The sequence below is a fragment of the Xiphophorus hellerii genome, chromosome 9 (genome assembly GCF_003331165.1).
Source record: "Xiphophorus hellerii strain 12219 chromosome 9, Xiphophorus_hellerii-4.1, whole genome shotgun sequence".
Lineage (NCBI taxonomy): Eukaryota > Metazoa > Chordata > Actinopteri > Cyprinodontiformes > Poeciliidae > Xiphophorus > Xiphophorus hellerii.
In genome coordinates this window covers 5,640,759-5,660,901 of record NC_045680.1, presented here as the reverse complement: position 1 = coordinate 5,660,901, position 20,143 = coordinate 5,640,759, and the positions used below count along the sequence as shown (strand labels likewise).

General features: G+C 36.3%; 1 protein-coding gene across 6 annotated transcripts in view; it reads left to right on the top strand.

The window, feature by feature from the left end:
* The window catches only part of LOC116725582 (cAMP-specific 3',5'-cyclic phosphodiesterase 4C), a 120,079-nt gene that overhangs the window by 88,322 nt on the left and 11,614 nt on the right, over positions 1-20,143 (top strand). For 3 of the 6 annotated variants that reach the window (XM_032571724.1, XM_032571727.1, XM_032571722.1), the window contains 9 exons: positions 7,209-7,400; positions 8,864-8,905; positions 10,876-10,912; positions 12,450-12,523; positions 12,604-12,653; positions 13,713-13,825; positions 16,348-16,441; positions 19,350-19,522; positions 19,600-19,698. In XM_032571724.1, coding sequence (XP_032427615.1) covers positions 7,209-7,400; positions 8,864-8,905; positions 10,876-10,912; positions 12,450-12,523; positions 12,604-12,653; positions 13,713-13,825; positions 16,348-16,441; positions 19,350-19,522; positions 19,600-19,698 — 874 coding nt within the window. The remainder of the gene's footprint in view (positions 1-7,208; positions 7,401-8,863; positions 8,906-10,875; positions 10,913-12,449; positions 12,524-12,603; positions 12,654-13,712; positions 13,826-16,347; positions 16,442-19,349; positions 19,523-19,599; positions 19,699-20,143) is intronic. The other 3 variants (XM_032571726.1, XM_032571725.1, XM_032571723.1) reach the window with 2 other exon arrangements.

The window sequence follows — 20,143 nt, the reverse complement described above, 5'->3', positions numbered from 1 at the left end:
AACATGATCGATATCAATAGATTCATCTGATAAAATATTCAATAATTTCACTGAACTCCGATTCAGAACCGCACAGCATTCTGGGAGATGTAGGCAGAGGAAAGGCGTTTGCTGCTTGACCGCTCACGACTAACTAAGCTAGGTTGGTGGGCTCAACTAGTTCTCCCACTCTTTCGTTTCCTAGCAACGAGCTGTTGAGTAACTTTCAGATTTTGCCACTGTGCCTCATAACTGCTTAAAAAAAAAAACGCCTTGGAGTGAAAACTGGAAAGGTTTGGCAATATTTCAAATATTTAAAACAAAAAAATCTAATCAATAATTATTGATTTTGACTAATATGAAATGCTTACATAATGATTTGCGTATCAACCATTTATAATATATGTTTTTTTATTCCTCGATTAAAATAGCATCTATTTACCTACTTTCTATACAGAGCCTTGTGTTAAGTCAGTAAATCCTTATTATTGATTTAAAAAATGCTACTTCCACAGGCAGATTATTTAATTTATAACAAGACATTTTTCCCGTGTTATAAGTAAAATGATTATTTACTTAAAACACTGTATCTATATGTTGATGAAAAGTGTACGATGCAATAAAAACCAGGAAAAAATACATGGTTAGATTTTGTGTTTTTGCAGAGTATCTATCTTATCTGCAGATTTTTATATTGATTGATATGAGGAAGAAAGCGGCCGGAATAAAACCAACAACTTTCTGATTGCGTTAAAACAGTTTCCCATCTTTCCATCAGTCTATCCATCTGTTCATCCATCCATCTGTCTTTTTATCCAGTTTATCTGTCTGTTATCCCATGTTTTTATTTTTCCTTCTATAAATTCCCCAGTTTTTGTAAAACTGATAAAAGTTTGAATCAAATATGGAATTTGACATGGAAGATAAAGAGCAAATTGTTTTTTATTCCTAGCTCTCAGCTGCTTTAAGACAAAGCATCTTTGTTTAGATGTTTTTCTTTATTTTGAACTGCATTTGCTTATAATAATTTATAATTTGCTTATAATGATTTACTCTGATGATATACTACAGTAACTTTATTTGCTGAGCAGAGTAAACAGATCCAGATTTTTAAACACTGAAAGTTGTCTTTTTTTCAACTCTTACCTTCATTTTAAACTAAAATAAATTAGTAATAATACCAGAATATGTATTCTTGGTCCTTATAAAACCAAATATTTTGTTTTTAAACTTCAGTCGTCTGCTCTTTTCTTAGGCAAGAGTCAACCCTCCGCCTTTAAGTCGGAGGTGACAGAAAAATAATAAATACCCCAGCTGCTGTGACTGGCTGCACCACTCCACTCCTGTCGTCTATATTTAGAGCCCTGAGCTGTTCTGTGATCAGATGTTGGACACAAACTGCTTGCTCCGTTTGAACAGAAAGCCACAGTAGATTGGTCAGGTTAATAGAAAGAGCAGCCAGCCTTTCATGGAAGTTTGCAGGTACGTCAAACACCCAAACAGATTGAGTTCATCTTCCAGCTGGGAGCAAGCTGGTTTGTATGACCTATAATTGTTATTAACAATATCTAAAAAACATAAAAAGACAATCAGGAATCTGTTAGCATCCGTGTTTGGTGTTTATTAGTAGGAAAAAAACATAAAATCCCTGGAAAAGTTCAGTTTTCTCCAAGATGACCAGTATTTTGATCTGTTCTTTACCTGGAAGAAAGAAAGTTGAGATAAAGGACGGAATCAAATGGATGGAAAGACATGGGAATAGAAAAGAGAAAGATAAAGGAATAAAAAGGAGAAACTAAAAGAAAAACAAAAAAATTGTGGGAAAAAAGGAGAAAAAATTAAAGGAAAAACTCAAAATATAATAAAAATCAGTGGAATAAAGAACAGGAGGAAGACAGAAAATAGAAAGAACAAAGTGATGAAAGAGAAACATTTGGTTTTTCTCTCCAGAGTTTTACTTCATTAACTTTGTTATTCGTTGTCATATCTGTGGCTTCATGTTTATCTGACAGTTTTTACACTTTAAAAATTATTTTACCTCGTGGCAGAAATAGCGTAAATACGAATCTGCAGAGCTTTGAAACCTCTGTAAGAGTTTCAAGTTTAGATCTCGAGTTTTCCTATAATTCAGGAAACTGCACTTGTCTCTGAGAAACTTGGATCTATCTGAAAGCCAAAACATGCAGAACATCGGAAATCAGAGGATTTCTTGTGGGAATATGGCCGCCGGTTTGAGCTGAGGTGCAGATTAAAGGTGGATGACTGAGTTTGCCTCCAGAGGAGAAGGACAGTTTGAACTTTGCCGTCGTTTTTTCTTTCTGCACTTCGCTGAGATCGACAGAAATAACCACGGTGCTTGTTTTTCTGCCACCCTGCGGCCTGACCACCCTCTTTTGTGTGTGCAGTCGCGATGACATTTAAACACACAGAGAAGCGCGAGCGTTCAGGACGAACGAGTGAGAGGAAGAGATCTGTTTGGCACTGCACTGGATGAAGGGGGAAGCGGCTTGTTTTCCTGCTGCTTTCAGATCAAATGCACAAAAGTCTTTAGGCGTAAAGCGAGCAAACACTTGCTTGCTTTACACGTGCATCCTCGTGTTTTTATATTTAGCGCTAAACTTGCTGGCAGAATCTCACTGCGATGGTTTGCGCTAACCTGGCCTTCCTGGTGTGATGTTTCAGGCTCCTTCAGCCGATTCCCACGCTCTGAGGAAAGAAAAGACACAGGAGGAACAGTATGTGTGTGTGAGTTTTGACCTTTCTCCCTCTGTCTGTGTCATCTCCCCATAAATAAAGCCCCTCTGGCCTTGATGGTCATTTTCTGAATCATTCTTCACATATATAGATGGAAGTTTCTTAAATCCCTGAGCTCCGGCTCCCAGGAGCCTCTTCACAAACACACAAGGCTGGACAGCAACTGGAGCTGATGGAGCTTTTCCCATTTGACGTCTTTTCAAGATGAAATAAGGTTAAGCTTTGATAACAGAGATCCCAAATGAAGGAGATGACTCAAGTTGCACGACTGTGATTCGCATTAGTTTAACAAGAAACAGCTCAAAATATGAGACGGTTTAGTTTTAATAGATAGATTAAAACAAAATTAATCTAACTAGATTAGCTTTGTCTGGCTAAAACTAGACAGACAGATAGATGTTCTTGTTAATCATCCTATATCTTGCTGAAAAAATGGCCTAGTTGAAGTCCAGATCTAAGTCCATTTGAGATTTTGCAGTGAGTTTATGTACCAGAGGTTCACTATCCAATGTGATCAAGCCTGACTTAGTTTCCATAAAGAAATGCTTCCTAGAAAACCAGATGTGGTGGAAACAAAAACCTCTAGAATAATACCAAGACTGGCTGTACTTCCAGATTTTTATCTTTTAAAAATGTTGATTTTTTAAAAAAGGATGTCTTTGTAAAGTTTGTGGTTGCAACAATTACACATTTATTTATTTTTAATTTAACCACGCTGATGCTTTGTTGGTGTTTTAGTGATTTTTGTTTGTGTGTAAATTAATCGAACATCTTATCACGATAGACAACCCTAAGTCAGGAAAGAAATTTGATATAAAGTGAATAAAAACAGATTTGCACAACTTTTTCGATTAGCTTTTCTAGAGAATAATTCCTCCTCAGGCTGTAAACTAAACATCCTGTGAACAAAACGGGGAGGTGAGGATGTGGGTGTTCGGGCAACTCTTTGTTTATGGGAAAGGAAAGTTTAGTAAAATAGACTTAAAGCGTGCAAGAAAAAAGCTGTAATGTACGTCAGAGAAATGGAGAACAATGCAGAAGGCAGGAGACGGCCGAGGTCACGCATGTTTTAAACGAAACGGCCTTCCTGTCGGTCTGTATGCTTTCAGTGTTGAAAAGAAGTCAGAAATATAAGCTCAAAGAAGATATAAAGATCATAAGATTTAAATGTTTCCCCTAACAAATCTCCTGTTGTCTCTTATTGGTTGACAAAAGCTGACAGAAAAGTTTGCGAGTGAAAACGACACAACGTCAGCGGTTGCAGTTTCTCATATTGTTCACTAGTGGGCGCTGTGGTCCCGTCAAAATGCTGTTGACTTGCTGCTTTGTTCTTCACCATGACTGATAAATTAGTTCTGGACATTTTATAGCTGAAAAAAAAATCATGAATTTCTTTCTACAGCAAATGTGACACATTAACAAAAGACTAGGACATTAATTTGTGATACAATTGTCTTAAAAATCAGTTTTAGGTCTGGATTTTGTTGAAATAAATGGCAAATAAAAATCTGAAGGCAAACATTGATTCCAATTCTCATTCTATGGAAAATATATATAAAAATTATGTTTTATAATTTTACGGTTTTATTATGAGCGCACGGATTAAAACACAATAACATTGTGGAAGAAATCATTTTAAAAATGTATTTAACCATCATTTAAATAAGTTATACAACTAATAAATTGTGTTAAATAATGTTTATCTTTCTCCAAGTTTGAAATGCTGAATTTACTTATGAATCTGTTTTTGTGACTGTCTATGCATGCATGCATGTTTAACAATAATGCATTTGTTTATTTATTTCTCATGATTTTGACTTTAAAAGTCAAAATTCTGAGAAAAAGTCAGGATTAGGTTTTTTTTTGTCAATGGCCCAAATCCTCTTCTGTAGTTCTAAGATTTATTTCTGAATTACCTTTTCTTGCAAAATTCATGTATCAACAATAAAGAATGCTGCCCTTCATTTAAGTAAGAGTGGCTAAGAGAAGCTGTATAAAGGAGACAGATGAATGAAAGGAGAAAAACAGGGATATACTGTAAAGATGTCGGGAGGTGAGCTTTTCCTCAGAGTTACCTTGTAGTATTTAAAAATAGATTCTCTCGTAAACATGGCTTTGAAGGAGAAATCATCTCAGCTGCCTGCAGAGTGAGGGGAGGGGGCGTATCTACGTAAGCATCGCCACTAGTCTCCCAGTTCACCTCTTTCCTGTCACGTAGATCTATTTTTAGCCTCTGACGTCACTGGGCTCCTCTGATGGAGCCTTTCACGGCCCACTACACAGATCCAAGGGAGGGGAAAGTGTGGTGCGGCTGCTGAGCGCAGCGGTGGGGGGGTGGGTGCTGTCATTGAGGTAAACCCTGCTGCTGAAGCCCCGCCTCTCTCTGCCTCTCCACACCAATCCACTGTGAGTCGCTAAACGCATCAGTGTGCTGGATGCAGCCTTCACAGCTACTCCTCCTCGTCTCTCCATCTCTATCTGCTTCTGTGAATTGGACTGGGTCCATTCACAGTGAGTTGCATAATAGCACTCCTTCATTTATCTGAACTATTACTGGTGAAGCCCTGCAGGCAGGACTAAAAATAGCCAGAGAGGCAACTTCAGTGCTCTGGTTTCTATTGATATGACCAGGGAAGGGAGGAGAGCAGCTGAACAGATCCCAAGAATGGATCCCATTGACAGAAACGCACTGACATAAATGCACAAAAGATCTGCTGAGGTTTCCATTTAGTGTTTCAGTCACATGCCGAGTTTTAAAGCATTTGCATTATTTTTTAGCATTTTAAAGCAAACAAAATGGGTGAATGGGTGTTCAGATTCTAAATCCTGATCAGAAGAATTTATTTTTGTCTTTATTCAGCCTAAAGAAGATGTGGTAGTGTTTGACTGAACGCACCAGACCCAATGAAAGATGCAGAGTAATGATTTGTTTCTGATCCTACCTTTGAAATCCAGTTGCTAAACTCTGATGTTCTCCTCCTAACCGTCATTGACCCGTACTGGAGCTGTTATCATTGGTGCCGGGGTTTTTAGGTCATAATGTGCTGATGTAACGCGCCGGTGTTGACGTCAACACGGAGATAGCGGGCAGAAAGATGTGCGTATGTGTATGTTTGATTGCGAACAGCCAGTAATCACAAGGTGACCCGTTCTGCAACCGGGCGGGCGTTTTTCACAAGTTCACTTTCCCATTTGGTTCTCGAACTTCATTCGCAATTTCTGTCGTGTTGTGCTCCCAATGCATGTGTGTCAGTTCATGCAATTATACACATACATCTGGGCCTTCGACACAATGATGCATCAAAATTGTGTTAATACACTGTAAAACATTTGAAAGTGGTTTAACTTTAACATGAAAATCCACCTGCTGCCTTAAAAATGCAATTTAAGTCAACAAGAAAATTGTTTTGGTTTTAACTCAGAAATTAAAGTTTACGAAGTCGATTTAACAAGAGACAAGTTGTCTAAACATCATTTTCTAAGTTCATTAATCTTGAATTGTGGGTTTTAACTTGATGCTGCAATTTAAACCAAATAATTATTTCACAATATGGAAGAAGAAAAAAACTGCCCTCACCTGGTTAAGGAGCTATTTCTGTTATTTTACTCGCAATAACAATAACATAATAATAAAAATATCTACTTATTTTACTTTAGAATAATTTAAATTCTTGTTTCAAGTTTCATAAACTAAATTTCTGATCTGATAATGAATTAATGAACATTTAGTGTGAACAGGACATAAAAATACACATTTGCCTTAATAAAACACAAGAGTCAGATTAATGTAACGCACTTCCATCTCAGGATAAACATGCCGCTAAGCATTCTGGGAAATAGTTCCGACCCTTGTCTTTTTCTTCTTTCAGTTTTTTTAAGCGTTAACCTAAAAACTCTAGTTTATTCAACTCTTAGAGATTTGACAAAATTAATAAAAAGTTAAAACAACTCTGTAAGTTTATCTTTTACAAACTGACATTTAGGTTCAAAATCTAAAACTCTATAAATTTATTTGACTTAAACAGTAGAGGACAGTAGACACAACTAAATGATGCTCAAATGTTTTACAGAGTCGGATAAGTTGTTTTAAAACTGTAAATTGTTTGATTTACTGATTTTCTGCAAATTTAACCAAAGTAATGAACAATAATATTCACACATGACCTTTTTATTGTTTCAACTTTTCCATTTTATTAACTTGTTATAGTTGGAAATTGAAGATTTGAGTTTTCTAATCAGTAAGGAAACCTATAATTTATTTCCACTATTTCACCACGTCAGACTTTAATTGTTTCAGCTGAAAAGATTACTTGCAGATTTTCAGCATTTCCACACATTTATCCAAATGGGTGCAATCTTGACCCAATATGAAGATTAACTTGGCAAAATTTGGTTAAAATTGTAATAACGTGTTAAAAATCCATGAAAAATCAGACTGTGTTGTAACTGTTGTGTATTTTGTTCTCCTTTTGCAGTTTTGATGTGGAGAATGGCCTGTCGGTGGGTCGCAGTCCACTGGACTCTCAGACGAGCCCGGGATCCGGTCTGGTACTTCAGGGCAACTTCCCTCACAGTCAGCGCCGGGAGTCTTTCCTCTACCGCTCCGACTCAGACTTCGACCTGTCGCCCAAAAATATGTCTCGCAACTCGTCCACTGCCAGCGACTTGTGAGTAAATAAACATGCTGCGTTTTTCTAACTGTGCTTCATTTAAACCAGCTACGTTTTAATTTCTTTTAGTTTGTCGTCATGAAAGCCTAAAAGAGGATGTGCGACAAATTAATAGGACACCCTGTAATTGAAACTTTTGAAAACAGTAACCTCAAGAATGAGAAAAAAAACTAATTGGACTTCAGAGGCTTCATGTGGTTCTGAACAGATCACTACTCCTAATTATAACTCGTTTATAAATCAGTTAATATCTGTTAGGTTCAAATGGGCAGCATCAACATTACTTTAGTACTTATAGATCATCTAAATAGAGATGAACTGATCAATCAGATATGATTGGTGACTATAAGGTCAAATACTGAAAAATCTGTTTTTTTGGTTCTGTGAAAATGTCACACTTTTTAAAATTTGAATAAAAACCAAAACAGCACCAATGTTTTATGCAGAAGTGATGTTACTCTTCATTTTCTGATGGATACCAAACTCTATACAACTCTGTAAAAAACTAAGAGACCACTAAAAATTATCAGCCGTCTGCAGAAATGCACTGTTCCCAACCAAAAACAACCAATCACAGCCAGGAAGAGGGTCTTAGCGGTGCCAATCGAACTCGTGTACGCGCTGCTAAATGTGCTAATAGCTGAAAAATAACCTACAGTTCCAGAAAAACTGTTTATCTGCCATCATCAGTGATTATGTTAACTAGCCTGAGCATTCCTGGCAGATGTTAGCGCAGTGTTGTGTACAAAAGCATGATTGACAGCAATAAGACCCACCTCCTGGCTCTGATTGGTTGTTTCCAGTTAGAACTGGGAGAAGACAGAGGAGTTTATTGCTCTCATACTGTCCTGTCATGACATAGTGTCAGTTTTAACACAATAGCTCTGGAAAAAATTCAGAGACCACTTAAAATGATCAGTTTCTCTGATTTTACTCTTTGTAGGTTTATGTTTGAGTAAAATGAACATTGTTCTTTTATTCTATGAACTACTGACAACATGTCTCTGAAATTCCAAGCAAAAATTTAGTAATTTAGAAACAACAATACTAATGTTTTAACTCAGGAAGAGTTCAGAAATCAACATTTGGTGGAATAACCAGGAGGTTTTCATCGGGGTTCAGTGCAGTGGCTCTTTGTTTTTTCCAGACCTGAATATGAACCTGCAGGAAAGTTTTTATGTTTTACATCTAAAAACTGAATCTGCAAGTCAGACTTTATTAAAAACTATTATCAAACCTGCGTCTCCACATTTTACTCTCATTTAAATGTTTTGTTTTTAGGTTTTATTTTGCATTTTTTTAGGAACACAACTGAAGATTCAGCAGATTAAAGTTTTGCCCTCAGTTTATGTTCATTTGTTCACACAAAGATTTCTCTGTGCAGCTAGAGTTTGTTTAGAGCCGCTCACTGTATGAGTAGGGTCCCGAACACCAATAGCTGTTGCTCCTTTGTTTTGAAGGGAGGAAGGATTGAAGCATTGGGAAGTTAATTGGCTACCTCGGTGAGACAACGTGTGAAAATTCCTGTGTTTTTGCTTTCCTGTCTGTCCCCTTTGGGCTTCTTCGTGTATCCTGACCCTTCTGCTTCCACTTCTCCTTGTCTTGAACATGAAGTCCTAGCAAGCTTTCAACAGAACTGAAATCACCCATATTTCATTTTTCATTAGGAGAATGAATTTGGCACTGATTTCAGAAATGTTTGCTAGAAAGTGATGCACAGACGGGCTTAATTTTCCCAGCAGCATGATGTATTAAGGTGCTTAAAGTGAAAGTTCAACTCTTTGAAGTGGAGTTCTGTTATAAAAGATTATGATGTCCAGTAAATTTCTCGCCTGCAGAGAAGACACAACTTTCCAAAAGTCTCTAAAGTTGGTGCAATACAACCAAACACAAAGTAGTGCACAACTGTGAAATGGTAATAAAATTATAGGTTTTATTTCTTTTATTTCAGTTTTTATTTCTCACTTCAGAAATTACCTATTTACTGATTTGAGATTTATATCATAGTTAACCTATAAAAGAATATCCAAGGATTTAGACAAGGAGAGAAATAATCTGAAATTTCACTGCAATTTCAGCTGCAAATCTTTTTTGTTCACCAGTCCTATATGGAAGATGGATCTTGCCAAAACTGACCGTAAAATACAGTAGTAATAGAAATAAATAAATGACTTGATAAAGCAATTAAAATGCCAATAACTGCATCAAAAAACAACTTCCTCATCTTGTTTGATTTTACAGTAAAATACGAATGAATATTGTTTATCATATTCAACAATATTAATTTAACAATATCACTATTATTTAATTTTCCATTTTATTTCCGATCTTATAGTTTTAATAGTTTTTTTAATGTTATTATTTATTTTTTCTAATTTTTTCAATATTTTTTTGATATGATTTCTCTATTCACTGTCACATTTTAAAAAAAATCTATATTTTGCATTTTGTATTTTTTATCTATTTTACCTTATTTTTTTAAATCATACATGGATTTATTTTTGTTTCAGTGATGATGTTAAATGAAAATGACAGACATATATTACACATTGTTACACTTCACAATAAAATCAAATGGGAAAGTTATTATTACTATTTATTTGGGATGGAATATTTGGCACATTAATTACTTTATCTACACGTTTAGCTATACGTTTATTTAACGTATAGCTACTATTTGAATCAGGTTACTGCTAAAGATAATTATTCCTCTGGATTTTATTTAGGGGTATGAGAGTAAAAAATACATACTGTATTTTTTGTTGCATTTCACAATTATGCACTACTAAGGTTGTTCTGTCGCATAAAATCAGAATAAAACTCACTGTAGTTTCTGGTCGCATCGGAACAAGATGTGAACAAATCCAAAGGGTGTGAAGACTTTTAGGAGAAGTTGTACATCGAACACTTTTGCTTCTGCAGATTGTATTTGAGGTGTTTTAATATGACAAAAGTCAATTTTTTAATTTACATGAGAGCAAAGATGCGTAGGAACTGCAGGGAAGATATTTTTTATCCATAACCTGAAAGCCCTGCTTCAGAAAAATGCCAGAACTTTCCCTTTAAGGTGCATGCCGTGGCACCTTTTCACACAGCACTCAGAGCATGAACGCTGCTCCTCGCCTGCTCTTAATACACAAACCTGTTTCCGAGGCCTTGTGTGATTTTTGAGCTGAAACAAACACAAGTCAGACTCTGGATTTTCACATTTCAAGACATTTAGTCAATGTAATTTTAGGACTTCCTCCCCTTTAAAGCTTCACCAGCTGTTGAGATGAACTGCATTTATGTAAATAATACCTTTCCCTTTGCCCAGTGTTAAGCTCAGATCAAACATGTTTTCAGCAAACTGCAACTTTTCCTCCAATATCCTCACGCACTGTCTATTTGTCTATTTGTCTTTAAGAATCTTGGTTCATATGGTTTTCCTTTTACATGACTTTTTACCAGATGTTTGTGTGTGATGTTTCAGGCATGGAGAAGACATGATAGTGACTCCATTTGCACAGGTTAGTCCCATTATTACTTATCCTTTAAAGTTTTCATCATATTTGATCAAGAAATGTAGGACATCTAACATTAATCAACTCTGGAAAAGACGATTATTGATAGATGTGTTAATTAAGCCTTTAGTGGAACCATAAAAGCATTATTTACCAGTCCCTTTAGGATTTTTTGCAGTCAAAATCACTGATCGTGTGGTTCTATAATTTTTTTCCTCATTAAATGCCTTCCAGAATCTTCATATCAAAGCAAAAAAGTTCAGAAAAAATAACAAACAGATTGTATTGTATTTAGTATTTAACAATCCTAATTAGCTTGATATCTACAGACACGGATATAATCCACTTATGTATGTCAATAATGTGGCGTTTTGTTATTCTCCATATCGATCAGAGTATTTCTTGACATAAAATAAGGATAAGGCAGCAGTTTAGCTAAAGTAAGAAATACTGCCACCTGCAGGTGGGAGGTAGCAGTCACTTAAATTCACTTTTTGACCATTTTGGCTGGAAATTTTCCAATTAAAAACTGTAGGGCAGGGGTCTCAAACTCCAGTCCTTGAGGGCCGCAGTCCTGCAACTTTTAGATGTGCCTCTGCTGCACCACACCTGAATAGAATAATTAGGTCATTAGCAAGGCTGGGAGAACTGACCTACACAAGGAGGAGGTACTTAAGACATTTCATTCCAGTGTTTTGTACCTGTGGCACATTTAAAAACTGTAGGTCTGCAGCCCTCGAGGCCTGGAGTTTGAGACCCCTGCTGTAGGGACTGTTTTACAGACCTTGTATGCACAAAAGGTACTAAAAAATACCAGTGATATTTAAATCCTAAAGATAATGTCTAATAGCCCATTAAATCTAAATAGAGACGGGCCGGTTACTGACATCAAGGCTTTCAAAAGGTGAGGTATCAAAACTGCTAAACCTTTTATTTGCTGTACCTACAATTTAACATCCTCCACCCCCACTTTTTATTTGCACTGCAGGTTAGCTGGCTGAAAGAATAGCAATATAAGAGGAAAAAACGGTCAAGAAAAACATTAAGGAGGCATCATTATCCTGTGGGGATGCAAGGCGCATGCAATCAATATTAATAGAGTAAAACCGTAAAACTTTTTTGAAACATTTGCCAAAATAAGAGAACAAATGTACAAAAGTAAATTTGGAAAAGTAAATTTGTACAGAAAAAGGCAAAACACTGAGGTGTTATGATAATACATTTTAGACCACAAACTCCACATTTAATTTTCCCATATGTGTTTGTTCGTTCTCTAAGAATTGTAATCTATTGTGATTTCCAGCAAAATATCTGTAAACTTCTTTTTAATTAATCTTCCAATGCAAACTGATTAATTTAAAGATTCATACAATCACATTTGCACAAACAACTGCAAAATCTTTGAGAAAAAAGTGTTTCTGCTATGACAAGCTGTTAACTGATTAATTGATCTTTGTTTTGTCAGAGTAAAAACTCTGTGGTTGTATCATGTCTTCAAAAAATTTGTAATACTCCTTTAAGAAGCTTTCTTTGCTTTCTGTAGGTTCTGGCCAGTCTGCGAACAGTAAGAAGTAACGTCGCTGCTCTGACGCATCTCCAAGATCGTGTCGTGAACAAGTAAGAGCAGAGTTAAGGAATGACAAACCGCTGGATGGTTTTGTTAATTTTACCAAAACTTCCCCTGTTTTCTGCTCCAGACGACCATCGAGCGCCAGTCAGCCGCCGCTGTGCAAACCGTGTCTCTCAGGTCAGTTCATGATGGGACTCTATGAAGTTGTAACTGCAGATAAACGTGTTTGGTTTTAAAGTATATTGGTTTTATTACAACTTTTTCTTTTCAGCTGTGTCTAGGCTTGTAGCTCTTAAGTTTGCATCCCCTGAAAGAATTTATAATTTTTATTTTAAAGAATGTGAATGATAATAATAATTAAAAAAAACAACTTTTTCTCATTTTTAGTTTTGGTAAAAGTCATTTACTATCAAACAATCAAGTATGTGAAGCTTCCTAATTAACTCTGATCAAAAGATACGTAACACAATGTCTTGTCTTGATGGCATATTCCAAGTTCATAGATCTTTTGATAGATTTAGTTTGGATGAATCTTAATTCTAGTTTTGTTTGAGAAAATTGCCATTTAAAATAACTTATCTGTTTCAAAAACAATGGAAATGTTGAGTGGGACTTATCTGTGTTTCATGCTTTCTTTACTTTTAGGTTTTGTGGCTCAAAAATCTGATAAAATTTATTATTTCACTACTGATGCATAAATCTGTATGTTGTTCTTTGCCCAAATTAAAATCTGAGCAAAACATGGGAGATACATGTTGACTTTCACATCTTACATTTAATGTTTTCTGTTTTACTGTGTATATTTTCAAACAATTTTCTGTATAAATGAAGGTAACAATTTAATTATTTATTTTTAAAAAACCTATTGTAAGCAATCGATTAAGTTTATTTGTATAGCACATTTCCGTAACAAGGCAGTTCATAGTGCTTTACAACATAAAGCACAAAAATATGAATTCATAAAAGACACCATATAGTCAACAGTTGCAAAAACAATTTAAGCTTTTTTTAGATATTTATAATGAGTTTATTGAACTAAACTTGGGAGAGATTCAAGATAAATTTTGTGTTCTCCCTTTCTGAGATAAACAATCGGTGGATTAGTCATTAGGGAAGTTTTAATAAAATTTTTGTTATAAAGTTGGAAACTGCATCCTGATAATCGTTTCATTCGGAAGGTAAACCTTCTGTTGTCCCACCTTTTACTTGAAACGCGTGTTTTTCTTGACCTTTCAGAAGAGCCCTATCAGAAGCTCACGATGGAGACTCTGGAAGAGCTGGACTGGTGTCTGGACCAGCTGGAGACGCTGCAGACGAGACACTCAGTCAGCGAAATGGCGTCCAATAAGGTAAAAAACTTCCTGTTCGCTGTCACGCAACACAACGCAGTTCCTGAATGTCTTACAGGGTCTGCTTTTAAACTGTGTGGCTCATTAATGCCATTTTCATCAAGTTTTTAAAGCATGATTTAAAGCTGCAGAATGCAACTTTTATTTATAAAAAAGTTTTTACTTATTTGTTAACTCTGTCACCATTTTGTGACAGTATAATATGAGACAAATGATTGATGAAAAAATCAAGCTCTTAATCAAGTTAAGAGACCACTTAAAATGATCATTTCTCTGATTTTACTTTTTATAGGTTTATGTTTGAGTAAAATAAACATTGTTCTTTTATTCTATGAACTACTGACAACATGTCTCCGCAATTCCAAGCATAAATTTTTTATTTATTGGCGGAAAATTAGAAATGTTAAAATTTACGAAAAAGACGCAGTGCTTTCAGACCTCAAATAATGCAAAGAAAACAAGTTTATATTCATTTAGAAACAACAACACTAATGTTTTAACTCAGGAAGAGTTCAGGAATCAATATTTGGTGGAATAACCAGGAGGTTTTCAATGGGGTTCAGTGCAGTGGGCTCTTCATTTTTTCCAGAATTGTATGTGAAAAATGTATTTAAATAAAAGTTACATCCTGCAGCTTTAAATAATGTATTTGTCATATTTTCTGCAGCATAAAATCTTATTTACATTGCTTTAAAAAGTGACATCCCATATGAACAAAAAATGGTATGTATTATGAAAAGGCACACCAAGGTTTTATCACATCCCTCCTCTAAAAGAGTCAATTAGCATCACTTCTTTCTGTTTCTCCGCTCTGTGTGGTTTCTCTGTCACACCGTCGGCCAATCAGCTCTCAGCTTTCCACCCTGCCTCTGAAGCCAGTCGAATATGATTGGTCGGAGGGGAACGGGGGGGCTGGAGGCTGCATGCAGGACTGAGAGGAGAGTTCCTCGCAGAAACTCCTTTCGTCCCTCTTTCTCATTGACAGTGTGCCGCCGTAGCTGGATAGGAGACTGCAGTCAACACCCTCCCTATCGCTCCGGATGCTGGAGATCTCTCCATCCCATTCCTGTATCCCCCAACCTTATCAGCACCGGGGCTGTGGCAGGACATTTGCCATATTTTCTACAGGATAAAATCTTATTTACATTGCTTGGTAACAGTTGATTGGTAACAGGAAAAACTTGGATTTGTACTGCAACTAAGAGCAGCATGCGTTGGCTGACATGCTTCAGCTGGCAGTTTGGGTTTGTCTGTGCTGGAGACTCAGACAGGTGAGTGACAGGGAAGTGGAGCTGGTTTCCCTTGTTTGGAGGCTTTGCAGAGGTGAGGCTGTTGGGGGATCTTAGATATAATGTTGAGAGAGGCTGACTGTCAGATCTTTTCACAACTGGACCTACAAACAGGTTGATGCAGATGCATTGTGAAAAGCTGAATAAGTATTCCTAATGAGCATGATGCATGCAATAGATTCTGTGTTTTGTGTTTGTAAGTTCAGGAAAAGTCACGGCAGAGGAAGTACTATACTGTCTGTCACCTTTAGGATGTTTTTGGACACACCCGTATTTGTGTCACTCATGTAAACACCTCAGCATCCCTACCGTTTGCCTCCTCCCTCAGTCACCACGTGCTGAAGCCATTACATAATCAGTGTGGACGTCGCCACGGCGATAAATTCATGAAGACACACTGAACATTATTGCTTCCCAAAAACACTTATGGTCAGGAACAACATCACTGTTTAACTTCTTCTTCTTCTTTTACGTTGTAATTGAATACAAAGCAGAACATTTATCTTTAAAATATACAGTAACTACAGTAATGACAAGGTAATAAATGATTGTTTCTGCATGATAAACATTCATACCCTTTGAACTACAAATGTCCCAAATATCTGCATTGCATTCAGCAGTATCATCTGGGGCATACTGCTTCCAAACTCATTCAATAAATTTGAATGTTATTGAATAGTTCAGCTATTTTAGGAACTTTATCACACATTATATACACAGATGGATGTTTTTCACTTAAAACTAATAAAAATATGACATTTAAAGTTAGAATATCACCAACAAACAGACCAATAAAAAAGCTATTTTTAGAATCAGAATGGGGGATTAGTGAAAATAATGTTAAATACCTGGCTAGAGGTTATTTTCAAGATATTTTTAATCTGACAAACAAGACTAATTAGGACGTATATTATAATTTAATGAATATGACTGTACAGATTGTTTTTGCCCATTCTTTTCAGTGACATTCTGCTTATTGTGTCTTTGGCTGTTAAAGATAATAAATAAATGGTTTATATTATTGTTGTATCACCAAATTTACCACAGGTATACCTGTCACAGAAACTACTGAAGAAAAAAATGTATTCAATATTTTAAAGGCATTATTGCAATAAATATTTAGTACTAGCCTGTAAAAAGAGGTCAATTTATGTACTAGTTGTAGTCAATAATGTAAGGGTTTTTTTTAGGCTACCCACTCATTTTTTTATTTTTTTGTTCTCTACTTAACAGTTTAAGAGGATGCTAAACCGTGAGCTGACGCAGCTATCAGAGACGAGTCGCTCAGGGAACCAGGTGTCAGAGTACATCGCCAACACTTTCCTGGGTAAGTTTGTCACATGATAACAGAGTTTAAAATCGTGCTCAAAGACAGGCAACTTGTAATTTTTGTAGTGACAAATGAATGTTTTATTTGTCAACAAGAGGTGATTCCGACACAAAATTTAAATGCTGGTAGACCACTATTAACACCAGAGACAAATATATTAAAATTTGTGAGAGGAGATGATGAGAATGTGATTGTGCTGCATCTGTGGTGCAACTCATCCTTAAAATAGACGCAGCTGCATGCATTTTTCCTAAATTTGAATGATGAATTAATAAAAGGATTATTAGCTGATTAGATTTTAGAAAATTTATAATTTTATCAACTGTGTTGATTGTCCAGGTTAGCATCCCTTGCAAACATCCTAAAAGCCTTTTTCATGTTTTGTCATGTAAATTAAATGTATTTTATTCAAATTTTATGTAATAGGACAACATACATTGAAACGTTTATGAGAGGTGAATACTTTCACAAGGCACTGTTTGTGCAAAATACATTAGCTGAGTTGTGCAACATGCTATGGTAGTTAAAAAACATTGCAGAAAACAATGAGTTGTGTTTTCTTGGGCTTTATAGGGATGTGTTTGGAGGCGAAAGCCTTGAGTCATATTTAGAAAGAAAACTGCTTAGAAATGAGTAAAAAAGGATACCATATTGAAATGATAAAAAAGAAAAGAGAAAAATTAAATATGAATAAAGAGGAAGAAATTTATAGAAAATAAAAAGAGATAATATAGGGTCTTAGAAAGGGAAACAAAATGTACATAAAGAAGAAACAAATATTTTTGTGGAAATGAGGCCTCGAAAAGAGCATTTTTCTGAAGGAGAGGACAGACTGGGAAGGTGAGGATTTTTCCGTCTCTGAAGCAGGAGGAGGTGCGGCAATAGACAGCATTCCCGGACACATTGTGTGGCGTTGTCGTGGCAACTAGGTTGAGTATTATCCGACGGCGTGTTGCATCAATAGGAGGCTCAGTCTTCGGCAGCTCCTCTGGCAGGATGGTCCAGCCAAACGAGGATGGAGCCATCAGTCCGGCTCCGTTGTGAGATGAAAGCCTCAAGCCTGGCCGCGTTTGGAGATGAACCCCATGGCTCTGGGCGTGAGGAAGAGGAGGCACTGTGAGAGAGGTGAGAGAGGCCAGACGGTGCCTCCTGTGAGGATGTTGTTAGGATCGGTGATGCGTCTGAACGCTGGCGTGTGCGCCTGTGTCGGGCAGCTGCTGCTGCAAGGCTAATGAAACCAATTACAGCTGGAAGATACAAAGGATAACATATGAAAGTGAGGTAAAGGTGTTAAAGCAGGTGGATCGCTTTTGGTTCGTACAAAAATGGATGAGTCATTTTAACGTGAGCGTGTCTGCTGGGACAGCACCTTTGTGTCATCTAATGGCATGGAGATCATGTCTGCTGTGTCGGTACAAAACCTTCTGCAGATTTTTTATCATAAAATCCCCTTTTTTATTTTTTATGAGTGCTTTTCCATTTTAGAAAACATGAGAAGCTTTTTGTAATTTGGATTAAAACAACCAATGCTTCTGCTTTCTGTGACTTGGTCCTCTACACATGACAGAAACAGGACATGCAACGTTCTGTCTAGCTTTTCTACACTCGTGAAGTTGGTGTTTATTTTCCCTCTGATGCAACGCGAGTTGTTCACAAGGTCATTGTTCTGTGTTATGCTGAAAAGATGCCAATATGCATGCACATCCACCATAGAAACATATTTTGAAAGACTGAAACTAGAATCTGAATGTTGTGGTCAATTTTCTCTAGTTTTTGGAAATCTTTGTCCTATGAATATATTTTATATCTAATTCTTATTTCTCTTTGATAACTAAATTAGAACAACTAATAATCTTTTATTTTAGCCTATCTGCTATAACTTATTAGCTATATTAAGAGTAAATGTGACATTGTGGCACATGTGAGAGTATAGACACCACAAAACACAGTTTTACTATTTTAAAACAGAAGAAGGATAGTTGACATTTTAAGCTATCTTTAGCATGTTTTATTCAAAATTAACCAGACTAGTATCGCTTGTATTACATATGCCAACTCTCTATTTGTACTTTCTGTAATAAGTCGACCCTAATGTTACTGCTAAGGTTAACATGGTTTATACCCACCATGTTCCTTGACCGAAACAAGCTGAAAGCTCAGAAAGACAAAACAGAGCAACTTTCCTGTTACCACTTAAAAACTCTGCTTTTTGCAGCCTAAATGAATAATACAGTTTTCTTTTAAGATTTTTTATATCTACTTTATACCTTCTTGATTATGAAATAGCTGCTTTTGAGTATTCTTCTCTCAGTAACAGCATCCACACCAAAGAAGGTTTGTTTTTAGAGGGTCATCAATGCACTGCTTCATCGTAAAACTAAGGAGGTTCTGAGTTTAAATCAATGCTGCGGCATTTCTGTGTTGAGTTTGCATGTTTTGCCCTTATATACAAAAGTGACCTTCCTGTTATCTCCTGAAAGTATTGCTCTCTCTCAGCTTTACGTGTAAGAATCATTTTGTTTTAAATAGCGTTGTGGTACAGAAAAAAAACAGTTACTGTCACTGGTCAGGATCCATCTGAGGATCGTCTCATTTCGGTCGGAAACCGATTTTTTTCTAGAGAAAACTGATGAAAAACTTTTCATCTGTGTCATAGTCATTTTATAATTATGAACAAACACATAGACTGATTAAATGTAGATATGAGTTTAGAAGGTGAGCAAGTTGGTTAAATAAAATTAAAAACAAACCTACCTGCCTGTCAAATCTGTCAGTTGCTTGGACCACCATTAAGTTTGGACACTGGAGCAAATGGTTCTGGGAGCAGACATGTTTCCAAAGCTCATTTGTTGGATCTGGCCTTAACTTTGTGTCTGTTTTGTTTCTGTGTTTCTTGACGCTCCAGAGAAGCAACATGACTTGGAGATCCTGTCTCCGCCTGCTAAGGAGAAGGAGAAGAAAAAAAGGCCGATGTCACAGATTAGCGGTGTGAAAAAGGCCACACAAAGCCCAAGCTTAGCGCCTGCTTGCATCCCTCGCTTTGGAGTCAACACACCGCACGAGAGCATGTTGGCAAAGGTATGATCACACACTGAAACGCCAAAAGAAACACACAGAAATGTTCTGGATAATTTGCATGTTTTTGCTCTTCGCAGGAAATTGAGGACCTTAATCGATGGGGTATGGATATTTTCAAACTAGCAGAATATTCAGGAAATCGCCCTCTGACGGTGATGATGTACTCCATTTTCCAGGTAGGAAAATCCTGCTGTAAGAAATAGTTTTCTCCACGAATAGCAGAAAAGAAGGAAAATTAAAATGGTGTACATTAAGTTTAAATGCAAAAAATGGGTCAAATCACCACATTTATGTTCATGTCTGTATTAATATGTTGTATGTATGTGTCTATGTGTGTGGGAGGGTGTGGGGGTGTGCACATACATGTTTGTAAATGTATATATACTGTGTGTATGTATATGTAGAAATATTTTCATCATTATATCTCTAGTTTAGCTTGTAAACTAGCTAAAACAGCTAGCATAGCTAGTTTAGCACTGTACATTTTTTCTACACTGTACATTTTTTTACACTGTATAATGTTTTATTTTGTTGTTTTTCATTTCTGTTAACTCTTGTTTTGTTCTGTCCACTTTTTGCTGTGACATCTTAAATTTGTGATAAACGATGATCTTATCTTAA